We start from the raw sequence: 13109 nt of genomic DNA, 5'->3' as shown, positions 1-13109 counted from the left end.
AAGACAGGCAGCATGCCTGAAGCACGGGGCTTKTCAAGATTTTAGAAAGAGCTGACAATGACACAGTAAGTGTTATTTCTGTAGAGCGGAATTACCTCTTCTTTAAGTGGTTGCACARCTCCCTTTTAAGGACCTTGCATGGGAATTGTCACAATGCAACCTTTTTAAGTGTTGCCACTTCTGCCATCACTCCTGACTGTTTTTACCATGTTGAACAAAGCAAAGTTCTTGATCGACATAGAAATAAGCTGGAGGTTTTGGGGTTTCTTAAACTCTTTCTCAGTGCCTCCTATGCCTGTRGGGATTTTGAACAGCAAAGGATTTGAGGTGGCTTGACTTATTCTAAGAAAATTAGCATAGGGAATTCACTGTTTCAGAGCCACTGAACAGCAAGAGGATACATTTTAAACAAGCTGTATAATTAAAGGTCCTTCTGTGTCTAACTTATGATGCCGGCATTTGGTATCTTAATGGGATTTTTCCTACAGATAATGCAGAAGATGTGGATTCTAAGTTCACGTGGGTGCACTTAACCTCAGTGATGTTGCCTGGTTTGCACCAGGAGATGGACAAGAGTTGCTAAGGTCTTAGCTGGCTCCAGTCATGAAAATGACTCTACATGTATGTAGATAAACTTCTTTGTTTTGCCCTGTTTCTACTTCTACCCGTTTTGCTTTGCAAATGGAAAAGCTTTCTAGCTGTCTGCCTTGCAGATTCACCTGAGGATCTGTAAGTCAGGCTCTGTTACCTCCTGCTTATCAATAGTAACTGTGACTCAGCTTTGGTAGTCATGGTACAGTTGGAGATGGAAACTGGGTTGCCATTTTTAGTTTTCTTCCCCTCCCCCCTGCTTTTTTTTTAAGCTTTCAAATCATCCTCCTCCACCTTTGTTTGAAAGAATGAAATAGACTTTATTCATACATGCTTGGCTGCTCTTCCTCTCTAGTAACATGGGAGGAAACAGTCTGCTGTTCAAATTATCTCATCCCAGATGGCTGCGCAGCCGGAGTGTGGAGAGACTTTAAAGGTAAACCCAGCAGATGGTGAACTTCTGAAATGCGAAGTAATGCGCCTGCTAAATCAAAAGTTTTAAATATTTGAAATCTGTTTRTTTTAAATTAGTAGACTTGCGATCAGGTCATCTGTGAAGTACACTGGCAGTTTTAAGCACTGTCCAAGTAAACTTGAGCTTTGTACCTGTATCATGGGCTAGCTAATCTACCAAAGAAGATGACAGCAAGGAGCCAGCCTTAGGAGTTTAGTCCTGGCATCCTTGTGATGTTTAATGGGTCACATTTTGGAAAACCGACCAGTGTACAGGGATCTGATCTGCATCAGTTGTCATTGGGGTTTGAATGCTGATGCTGCTTCTGGTACAACACATGTATCCTAACTCAGAGTAGATGTGGGTGCCCAAATCTTCCTGAGGGTAAGCTGAAATGCAGCATTTTTTGTCCCACCAGAATGTTGGAGCTACTACAAATAYGGTACATGAAGGGCTAATTTTGTGGTGCTTGGTGTGCTCTCTGCTATGCTGGTTTTCACTCGGGTGGCAGGACAGGCTGCATTTCATTGGTTGTGTCCTTCTGCATTCATGATGGTGAATGCTTTCCTGGTGCAGCATTGAAAGACTGCAGGCTGAAACCTGTTCCCTAATGTGATATTTCTTGAGGAAGAATGATCCATGTTTSATATAGGCCTGTATTTACTAGAGTACTTCACTTTGTCAACTGGTAGTAATTCCTAACCTAAAAATGGTTAATAACACAGGAAAAAAAGGGTTGCTGTTTTGTCTGGGCTACTGGGAAATTGTTGATTTCTGGGAATTTTTATTCCACCTTCTCAGAAATGCCTCAACTCTTCATGCTGTTTGCAATTCAGTAGCTCCTACTTACCTGTGCCCTTTGGTATTAAAACTCCTCCACTGTCCAACCAATCCTCTTCTGAAATGATCATTTACACTAGTTGTGGTCAGAAATAGCTCCTCCTTCATCCTGTTGGCTAGCATGGAAGTTGTCAAGTGGGATGGACCATTGCATGGCCCAACCACTTCCACACTGAGGGGAAGGGTGAGGCTCGAATAGGGCAGAGAGGGCACTGCAGAAGCCCCCTCTAAGAGACAATGAAGTAACCTATTCCCAGTGGTGCCTTTCTCCTAGCCCCTGCCAGGAAGCYGGCTTGCTTTTCTGAGGGATTTTGCTGCTACTGAAATGTGTGTTCCTCTGCCTAGAGTGATAGGAAGATTTTAACTGTGTGAAAGCAATGTCCTTTAACAATCTAATCTGCTCTGGAACAACTTGAACTGCTGAGTCCTCTGGGTCTTGGCTGTATTGCAATTTTTAACCTGGTTGCTGGTTAGTTTTGCTGGGGATGCTCCTACCTAGCTGCTATTTAAGAGTAAGCATGTGAATTCCCCCTTTGTATGGCTAAAGCTTCTGATGCCTTTTTCCAAGCAGTCCGTGCCTCACAAATAACTTGTAATCATAGACCTAATATTTTCATCACTGTTCCCCAAATACTTGAAACTGTGTACAAGAGAGCGCTTGATTAGAGCAGAACAGTTCTTAAGCAAGGGTAGGCATTGATTTTTATATAATGGCATTATGGTTTTAGGCTGTATAAAAACCTGATGGAAAATAACAATGTTTTGTTTGCTTTTTTGACAGCTTCTAAAAGTAATTCAGTGAGACCTCCAGCAATGTATTTAGTATTCAAATTATTCTGGTTCATTGTGCGTGGTGTCAAYATGTAATTGTGGTGGGGGCAGGCTAATGAAAGAGTAGAGGTAAATCCAGCCCATTTTTCTCAGGGAAAAGGTGCTGTAGTGCCTCCATCACATATCTGTCAATGACTTAGATTAAGTGATTTTTACACTAAGTGAGAAGGGGTAACAGAACCAGAATTACAGAGCCATTTTACTAAGTGCCCCCCCCCCCCTTATTTTAATCTTTGCCTCTCCCAAAGAAAGTAGGTCCCAAGTTTTATTTACTCRTTGAAAAGCGGACATCTCTTTCAGTGAATTAGGCAGTGACATCAAGTGCACCCTCARCTAATTTGCAGAGGACATGAAGTCAAATGGTTCAGTTGACACAACAGAAGGACCTGGACAAACTTGAGAAGTGAGTCCATGAGGACGTAATGAGGTTCAACAAGTCCCAGTACAAGGTGCTGCACCTGAGTCGGGCCAATCCCAGACATAAAACAAGTCTGGGAGAAGAACTCATTGAGAGCAGCCCTGTGGAGAAAGCACTTGGGAATTGTGGTGGATGAAAAGCTGGACATGAGGCAGCACTGTGGGCTCACAGCCCAGAAAGCCAATCMTGTGCTGGGCTGCATCCAAAGCACTGCAGGCATCAGGTTGAGGGAGGGGCTTCTGCCCCTCTGCTCTRCTGACAGCACTGAGACCCCACTGCAGTGCTGCATCCAGCTTTGTGGTCCCCAGCACAAGAAATATGTGGTCCCGTTGAAAGGAGCCCAGAGGAGGCTACAAAGATCATCAGAGGACTGRAGCAGTTCTGTTATGAAGACAGGCTAAGAGAGCTGGGGCTGCTCAGCCTGGAGAAGGCTCCAGGAAGACCTTAGAGCAGCCTTACAGTACCTAAAGGGGGATTTATAAGAGGAAGAGTGACTTTTCATATGAGCAGATAGTGATAGGACAAGAGAAAACCATTTTAAACTAAAGAGGAGAGATTTAGGTTAATGGAATTCTTTATGAGAGCGGTGAGGCACTGGAATAGGCTGCCCAGATAAGCTGTGGGTGTACCATCCYTGGAAGTGTTCAAGGCCAGGTAGGATAGAGCTTTGAGCCCTGTGGGCAGCATCCCTGCCCATGGCAGGGGGTTGGAACTATATGATCTTCAAGGTCCCTTCCAAYCCAAACCATTCTTTGTTTCTATGACTTTGGCAACATAGTGATTTGTAATCCTGCCTTACAGGAAAAACTGTCATCTCAGCTAGAAGGGCTGTTGTTGGCTCGTATTTTATTTTTCAGCAACTGCAAAATTATCACTGCTGCCCAAAGCCGAAGTTGACAGCAGCTCCCCAGACTTCCTTCTTCAAAGCACATTAAGCAGAGTTCACCAAGAATGTGTTCTTGTACTTGGCCCACTGTGGTTGTTCTGCATGTTCATGGCAGAATTCTCATAATTAGAGGAGTGCAGAGAAGTCTGGAGGCTTTCTGTCCCTTTGGAAATGTTTTCTGTGCACAGAAATGCCCTCAAGAAGATGGGGTAGCTAAATGCTATGCAGTTTGGGGAGGCTCATCTGTCTGCAGAGAGCAGCCCTCCAATATGCCAAAAGAAAGGGAAAGCCACAATGGCTTCTGCAGTTTACCAAACATAAAATCAATGTAATGTCARAGCTTTCAGGTATGGTAGCACAGAGCAAGCTGGGCTTCATCCCAGGAAGAGGGATGTTTTCTCTCATATTCCTGAAGCAGAGGGGCAATTTAAAACGGCGTGCTCTCTCCCTTGCCGTTTTCGGCCTCTCCACACATATATGTGGCTACCTCAGAGATAAACATGAGCCATGCTGTCAYGTGGCTTCTTTCAGCTTGCTGCTAACAGTGTAAAGTGACACTGTGCCACTCTGTGTCTGGCAGGAAAAGGTCCCCTCATCTAAAATACCTTTRGAATGGAGAATGTCGGCAAGGACATAAAGAAAAATAGTCGAAGATTGTGACAATAAACTAATTTTAATTTAAAACAGCTTAATCCTGACTTACTTTGCTAACTCCTCTCCATTTGGGAGCACAGGTTATGGTACTCCTCTGGACTGACTGAGTACTGTGAAAGAACATCCAGAAAGTCTTCGAGTGGGCAGAGACCTGTTTTACAGCCTTTCACTACTTGCTCCTGCAAAGGCAAAGAGACACAATTACACATATTGTGCACTGCCAAAGCCCTTYTTTGCTGCATGGTGAAACCAAAAGGCCAAGAGTTGTGAGGAGGGACTTCCCATGGGATCTCACCTCTCCACGATAGCATACACGCACAAACCACTCTTTGGAGTGCCGGTGCTGGTACAGTTCCAGGGTCACATCTGCAGCATAAGGCGGCCACTTGCGATCATAGGTGCCCAGTGCCACCAGGAGAGGGATAAGAGTGGAGTCATGAGAAGCATAGAGGAAGAGCTTTCTGGAAAAAAAAGGGGAAGGGAATAAACAAAACCAGACCTAGAATGTCAGCTGTGTTCCTCCATGGAGGCAGCAGCACTCATGTTTTTTTCCAGCAGGTGAGAACTCCTTCTCTTTATCCCACACACTCAATATCTTTCTGAACCAGTTTATCACACTGACGTCAAGTCAGAATTTATAACGATTAGACGAAGAGTTCTGTGCTGTACCTGGCCTTTTCAGCTGGATTTGAGGGATTTACTGCTGCTTTAATATTCTTCTGTAAGGTATTGAAAAGGAGGCCAATATTCATCTGAAGAACTTCTCTAGAAAAGAAGCAGAAATAAATTTACTAGTTTTAAAACTTTCAAAGAATTACACATGAAGACCTGAGAACCTGCTTTTCTATTATAATTTGATAACCTGCATTGAGTGTAGCTAACAACTATTAAATGCAATTAATATGGCCAGTTTTTAGTTCAGCTGTTGTGTAGTCATCACTCTAATGTGATTGCAGACTGGGAGGGGAGAGATGTTAACAAGCAGTCTCATGAGGTGTGGCCATGTAAATGGAAATTAGAAACTCTTTGATTGTTCTCTAGGCTATTTTGTTTCTCTGAAATGATTTTTGAGTGMATGGGTTTCAGCTAGGGAAAATGCTGCTAAACAGCATCTGAAATGGCTGGGGTCTTTGGTGAGGAGAGGCAGGATTCAAGAAAGCRCATAATTTATATTTAAAATATAAATTTTTATATTTAAAAATTAGCTATATTTAAAAAACAGTTTTTATCCTTTTATTGAACAAAGAGATCATCTTCATACAACATCTGGGGGGAGGAAACAACCTCCCTCTACTTAATGAATAGATAGGTGTAAATGGAAGATGCGTGTGACTAACTCTCTTGGGTGTTGTGGAAATGGTGTAAATCAGTCTTTCACTGAGATCTCCAATATCTGGTACTATACCAGCACCTGAGAAGAGCTGGTGAATGTGGCAGCTGCAAACACATCTAAAAGGAAAATGACTGCTAGGCTAGCAACTCAGCCAGCCTTTACAAACAACTGTGGAGGAGGTAATTAGCTGCATGCAGCAGCAGATTCTCTTTGCAAGTAGTTACATGTGTACAGGACCTGGCATCACCTTTTCCGCTAGCACCAGCACTTCTCAGCCTCGCTGTGCAGGTGCCATCCCTGAGATAAACTTCCCAGGCTGGAATTCAGATTGTACTTCTGCAACTGTAAGGGCAGCCTCAGGGCTTGAGCTGGAAGCATCTCYTTTTTTCTGCTTTTGCCTTTAACACAGGTTCACTTAAACCCCCGTGGTAACTGAGGCATTCACTTCGTACCTCAGTGGCTTACTACTGCTCCTGGGAGACTACCCCCTGCATGAGGATCAGCAAAACAGGGTCTCCTCAGTGTGCTCCTTTTCCTAGCTCATGTTACTGACTCAAGGCACTGAGCTTTACACTGAGACAGTTGAGGCACAAACCTCATGAGTGGGCTCTGGTGGGGGAATGCAGCAGACAGGAAAGGAGTTCTGTCTGCTGAAATAAATTGGTGTAGCACACCCACCCCAGGTAAGACAGTCCATGAGGCCAGAGGCATGGACACAGGCAATCACCTGGAACTGTCTTCCAGAAGGAAAAGCATGGAGTCAACAGATCGGCGCTCCACTGTCTGCTGGAAGCTCTTCAGCACAGGGCAGCTTGGCAAATTGTGCACCTGGAYGGAGGAGATGTAGCAGAGTGATAGTGTTTGACCCTTTCTGAACCCAGCCTGAAGACAAATGGATGACTGCCTACAGAAAACAGCTGCTCATGTCACACCACTTGTACTACAGGATTGTACTATGACATTCATGGGAGGATTTTTAGGATGGTTTTAGACACATGGTTTTTTTGTGTTTACTTGAGGATGCATTTCTATGAGGAGTGCAACATATTGAGGCATTCACCTGACAGACAGACCAGTCATCATCAGCTCCAGCAAAAAAAGAGGTACTAAGGCAGGTACAAATGTGCCCAACTTCCTTCCAGTAGYACAAGCAGTCTGGCTCACAGATAGCGTGCTGGAACTGGGATTAAGATAACAGTGAAGTACTGACTACCAAAAAATGGAAGGTACTTTGTAATGGGTAAGCGAGACCCAATGGGTCTCTTAGCTCTACATTACACTTGAAAGAAATAGTGGATTTCAAGGTAAGAACATAAATGCTGGAGATGAGTCTTCATCCACCCTACAAGGCTGACCCCACATCTTGCTTTTTCAAAAGGCCATGCTACTTCTRCAAACATTCTGGAATGCACAGAAAGGTACTGGAGTACTCATTAGTGTCGGTGGGTGTTGGCACTCTGTGATTTCTTCAGGTGCATGGTAAGGGGATATYTCCTTCTGTGACAGTGCAACAGAACTGCTCAGCTCACCTGCTCAGCAAAAATATTGTCAAGGAGGACAAAAAAATCCACGGACTCATCATCATCAATACCCATCTTCTTCTTAATTTTTTCCAAGTCATGAAAGATACCTGGCTGATGCATAGCATTCTCCATTCTATCCCTGTAAAGGAATTAAGAAAACAAAAAATTTCTCACACACCATGCTTTCTATCTTTTGTTTTACCCATGACCCAGCCCAGTGGAGTTGTCCCCCATCAGTGAGGCATAGAAGCACTGCAGCATACTGAGGGACTCCTGATGTTCGGACTCTGAGCTGCAGAAAGCACAGAAGGTGTATCCAGATCTCAAGGATCTGAGCTGGCTCTCTGCTCTCACAAAGGCGGGGGAAAAATTACAATGAGATGTGAACACCCCAGAAGTGGTTCCTATGGGAAGCAAGGGCTGTGTATCAGCTAGCAGATCTGGTCATACTGGAACAGTACAGGTCTATATATTCAGGGAGTAGCCTTTAACTGCCTCATGAAAGAAGAAAGGGTAGAAGCTTTGAACTGATCACTGTGTGGTGTGGGAAAAGGGAAACACCTAAATACTCGTAGCTTAAATTCACCTTTTGCTTTGTTAGAAGCTATTTGCATCTTTATGTTGCTGTAAATTTTATTTAAAAATATTTGGCTGAGAATATTCATGCTGGYTATATACTTCCAAGATAGCCTGTAATCTGAGGCAGTGCTTACTGCAGCTCAAAGTCTACCTTGACATGGTCACAAAAGGTACAGTTGGTGGGCAGAGGGGTGCAGGGAGCAAATGCTCCCTTTTTGGACAGGTGATGTTACTCAAGGAGGCTGAATAAGCTGCTTCTAGGGGCTGTCAACTCACCCCTGTCTAGAACAATCCTTTGCTTGCAGAGTCAAGCATTACAGTGAGCTCTTCCAAGTGAATTCTGACAACTCTTGAATTTTGGACAAAAATATGCTAATGTATAATCCAGCATCACTGTAATACATCTGYCTCTCTTGTTCATTTTCCACCCTGTGCCCAAACCTGGTCCAGGCATTTTAGAGTACTTGACTCTGCAAACATGAGTATTCTGTGTGGGATGTTACTTATTTTACTTCATTAGTCTTCATTAAATGTGTCAAGSCTGAGTATATTTCAGTTTCTTCAAGGTATGAATGTGATGGGAATGTTGAAATAACCCCCAAACCAGAAGCCGAATATAAAAAGGAGGCCCAATATGTTCACACTTGAAAGGCTTGTTAAGAGATGTAGATGACATTAATTCTGCCCTGCAGCAATGCCACAGACTAGCTGTACATTAGCTAGTAATGAGTGTTTGCTAGACACAGACTAAATTAAATTGGTCTTTCAAGGAAAAGTCTCTATTTTATTTTCTTCTGGTGCTGCTGCTTGGTGTATAACTCCACTTACCAAGTATTTTATACAACTAGCTAACCATTCCTAAAGAACAGTAAGTGGCAGGGGAAAAAATTGGGAAACGGGAAGAAAATGTGCTGCTGTAAATTACTACTGCTGAAATGAAACAGSAGTGAAATCATACAGAGAGATATTGCTGGCAATTACCTGGTCAAGTATTTCAGGCGCTGGCAGTTGTGGTAATTGGGGTAGAGTATTTCTGAGCTTGCTTCATCAGTGACAATGACAACAGATTCTGTGGAACAAGAAGGAAGTTTCTGTGATCAGTAGTGCATTGATGTTTCTTTAGTTTCTTTAGACTGTTTTAATCACTCACATAGTCTTTGTGCTCAAGTCCAGTGTTATCAGCTAGCAATTGCCCCCTGAGGTATTGCAGCACAAGCCTCTGTACTTGTTTCTGTGCATTTATTTCCACAGGGATGCCTGCTGTGCACCTTGTAAGTTTCCTAGTTGTGTGTTCATTTTTGTTAGGGTTTGTAAGGGCCAAAAATTAGTCTCTGTGTGATACGGTGTAAGGAGCTCTGGCAAGTCACTTCTACTTGTTTGTGGAACTGAATATGGAGGGAACAGATGTGAGAACTTTAAAATGCAGAGCATATTTGTAGAACAAGTAGTTACCAACTGCAGGATACAGTTGAAAGTTACTCCAGATACTGAACTTGTATTTAAGATGTTTGGGTTTCTCTGAGAAACCTTTTTCAGATGTGTGAACTTTTTGCCTTCTTGATTTTAAAAAGGGTTAACACTAACCTCCTCAGCAGGTCTGAAAAAGCAGCAGAAAGATACACAAAGAGAGGGAACAAGTGACAAGCTGGTAAAGAATCTACAGGACYATGAGAATTGGGGAAGGGGGCCAARTGCAAAGAACCAGGGAAGAACAACCAGGAGCCAGAGTTAGAATGTGCAAGGTGTGTAAATCTAGGGAAGACTGAGCAAGGAAAGACACTMATCAGAAGTCTCCCCAACCTTCTTTCTGCTGTTGATACAGCCCAGCTAGCAGGCACCGTGTGGACTCCAGATTCCGGAAAATATTAGTGGAACGGATGCTGAAAGAGAGAAAGGAGTTTGTGAGGTGGCACTTTCTCCTTCATGTTAACATGGCTGCAGCTGGGGAGGTCTTGCTAGAACTGAGATTCACTGTGGTTTTGGAAACCTGTGGTGGGACTCATCTTTTGTCACTAAAGACAGACAGGTGTCTTAGGTAGACACCTCTAATCTGAACTGCCCTGTGRCTGCATGTCAGTTAGTGGAGATAACAAACTGGCACTTCTCTGGTGTAATTTTTTATCTCATCCTAAGCCAGATGCTCTCAGCATTACTGATGTGAGCAGGAGAGGTTGCTTAATCTCACTGAATGTCAGCTGTTTACAGTGAATTAAAGTGTGCTCCAGAAATGCCTGTTTCTCTTCGCTCGCCACAAAGGTGCATAACATCATTGCCAATGGCTAAACCTAGGTGAGAGGAATCTGTGTCCCTGGCTTCACTCTCAGGACTGCTGAACAAGTGGATGCTTTGTGTCACGAGTGAGTTCTAGTGCCAGGCTCTGCAGGCTGAGCAAAGATGAAGGCCCAGGGGCCAGGCAGCCTGGTGTGGGGTGGAGAAGGGTATGCTAGTCAGAGTTTCCCTCGCACAAGGCTACGTGTTAGGAGACAGGAAGAAAGGGAAGGTCCGGGAGAGAACTGAGAGACTCACAAGACCTCAGCAGGTTTAAATGTTGGTGAAAGAAACTTGGCTTCTTCCACATAGTCTCTTCTCAGCCTTTCCCCCAGGGCAAATGTCTGCTGCATGCCCACTGTTGTCAGCTGTCCTGCGATTGCACCACCCTGAGAACAAAGAAAAGGAAAGGGCTCCAGTGGACCATGGAAATAAAAAAGCCTACAGAGGAAAGAGGAACCCACCAGGAAATACATCTCACCTTGAATACAGTCTTTCTGTATTGCTCGTCCAAGGCTGAGTATGGTTGAGGTCCTCCATTTAGGTCTGTCACTACATAATCGAACTTCGTCTTAGCAGGTACATCTAAAAGTGTAGGACGCCATTCCACATGCTTCAAAACAAACAAACAAACAGTGCTTCAATGGAAAATTTTCAAGGGCATTAAACCAAGGACTTTTAAGAGCATTAAACTAATGCTGGAGGATTACACCATGCTGCCTTGCAACATGGAGACAAAGAGATCTCTTCACACAGCTTGTAGAGAAATGAGAGCAGTGCTGCTCTCTGGATTTGATGTGCAGGAAATGCAGTACTTGTTTTCCTTCCCTTACAGGAGAAGAATCTGTAGGAAAAGACAATTGCTACTCTGTTACACACYGAAAAGGTGATGTAGGAAACTATTTGAGCTAACACCTTGTGGCTCTTCAGGCCACCTTGGTGGAAGCTGGAGGAGCTAGATCAACTGCAGTAACACTGAGGCAGGAGCCACACGTTTGCTGAACACCAGTTCCAAGGCACAGCACTTGACCTTGGGGCAAAGTCCAYGGGCACAGCACCCCTGAGATGCCCATCCCTGCATCCTGCCCCTGAGGGCTCCCTGCAGTTGCAGCAATTGTTCCCTCTGCTGTCATGTGTCCCACTAATGTGCTATTGCCATTCCACTTTACAGAATGACAGAATTAATTAGGTTGGAAAAGACCTCTGAGATTATCGAGTCCAATCTGTGACTGAACACTACTGTCTCAACTAGACCACAGTGCCATGTCCAGTCTTCTCTTAAACACCTCCAGGATGSTGACTCTTAACACCTCCCTGGTCAGCCCATTCCAGTGTCTAATCACCCCTTCCATGAACAAATTCCTCTGAATGTCCAACCTGAACCTCCCATGACACAGATTAAAGACTGTATCCAATCATCTTGCCACTGTTCCCTGGGAAAAGAGCTCCCACCCGGCTACAACCCCCTTTCAAGAAGTTGTAGAGAGCAATAAGGTCACCCCTGAGTCTCCTCTTTTCCAAACTAAGGAGCTCCCTCAGTGGCTTCTCCTAACACTTGTGCTCCAGATCCTTTCCCCAGCTCTGTGGCCTTTCTCTGGAGTTGCTCCAGCCCCTYAATGTCCTTCCTGAATTGAGGGGCCCAGAACCGGACACAGGATTCRAGGTGCCTCATCAGTGCATAATACAGAGGGATGATCACTGCCCTGGTCCTGCTGGCCASAACAATGCTGACCCAGGCCAGGATGCCACTGGCCTCCTTGACCATCGGGGCACATCCTGGCTCATGTCCAGCCGCTGTCARCCAGCACCCCCAGGCCTTTTTCCACCGGACAGCTTTCCAGCCACTCTTCCCCAGCCTGTAGCGCGGCAGGGAGTACGTGCTCCTAAATTCCCACATCTCCCCCATATTTACTCTCGGTACTGCCTCGGGAAGGGGAATAAACGCCAATCCATCAGACTGCCGGRAGCTAGGCAGGAGCTCAGCAGCGGGCACGCCGCCGGCTCGGGGCATCCCCGCAGCCACCCCTGCCTGCCCCGTCCCGCCCCGTCCCGTCCCGCCCCCAGCCGTGCTCACCGGCGCTATCCCCGGCAGCGGCCGCAGCGGGGTGCGGGCCCCGTGCCGGAACACGACCTGCACCAGCCTCAGCTCCAGCTCCCGGCGCTGCCCGCCCGCGCCGCCGTCCCGCCCGGCCGCCGCCGCCGCCCGCCGCCGCTGCGCCCAGGCGGCCAGGCCGCCCAGCAGCCACAGCCGAGCCCCCCAGCCCATGGCGGCCCCGCCGGCCCGGCCGCACGCGGGGAGCGGCGGGAAGCGCAGTTCCCGGCTGGAGGCCCCGCTGKAGTCGGGCAGCGGCGGGGCCCGGCACGGACTGCGGCTCCCGGCGGGCGCCGCGCAGGGGAACCGGGCCGCGCTGGGCGGGACCTGCGGCGCCCCCGCCCTCAGGGGGGCACGGCCGTCACCCGAGCCCGCGGAGCTCCTGTGACTCTGTTACCCTCTTTATTTAGTTCTCTTCCCTGTGGGACTCATAGTGTGCACGATAACTCCGTCTAGTGTTCCAGGCGTGGGGAAGAGTGGCTGGAAAGCAGCCCACTGAAAAAGAACCTGGGGGTGTTGGTCAACAGTAGCTGAACATGAGCCAGGTGTGCCCAGTGGGCCGAGGAGGTCAGTGGCATCCTGGCCTGGGTCAGCACTGCTGTGGCAGCAGGAGCAGGGCAGTGACCCACCCTCTGTGCTC

At 46.3% G+C, this 13109-nt stretch overlaps 1 protein-coding gene across 1 annotated transcript; it reads right to left on the bottom strand.

Moving 5' to 3' along the window:
• Window positions 1-3963: 3963 nt before the first annotated feature.
• ACP6 (acid phosphatase 6, lysophosphatidic) lies at window positions 3964-12751 on the bottom strand. The gene is made up of 10 exons (XM_057389943.1): window positions 12452-12751; window positions 10859-10990; window positions 10636-10766; window positions 9910-9989; window positions 9091-9178; window positions 7537-7669; window positions 6735-6835; window positions 5344-5439; window positions 4970-5135; window positions 3964-4853 (listed from the first exon to the last, which is right to left on the bottom strand). The coding sequence occupies exons 1-10, from the start codon at window positions 12641-12643 to the stop codon at window positions 4728-4730; spliced, it is 1245 nt and encodes a 414-aa protein (XP_057245926.1). The 5' UTR covers window positions 12644-12751; the 3' UTR covers window positions 3964-4727.
• Window positions 12752-13109: the final 358 nt, after the last annotated feature.

The sequence above is a fragment of the Malurus melanocephalus genome, unplaced genomic scaffold (assembly GCF_030028575.1).
Source record: "Malurus melanocephalus ecotype Western Australia unplaced genomic scaffold, MMel_1.1 scaffold_21, whole genome shotgun sequence".
Taxonomy (NCBI): domain Eukaryota; kingdom Metazoa; phylum Chordata; class Aves; order Passeriformes; family Maluridae; genus Malurus; species Malurus melanocephalus.
This window is presented reverse-complemented; position numbering and strand designations above follow the sequence as displayed.

Coding starts and splice junctions, on each gene's coding strand:
- ACP6 (XM_057389943.1), bottom strand. CDS start 12,643: ATGGGCTGGGGGGCTCGGCTGTGGCTGCTGGGCGGCCTGGCCGCCTGG. Junction 10,991..12,451: donor CGCTGCCGGGGATAGCGCCG/GTGAGCACGGCT, acceptor TTTGTTTTGAAG/CATGTGGAATGGCGTCCTAC. Junction 9,990..10,635: donor TTTAAACCTGCTGAGGTCTT/GTGAGTCTCTCA, acceptor TCTCTCTTTCAG/CATCCGTTCCACTAATATTT.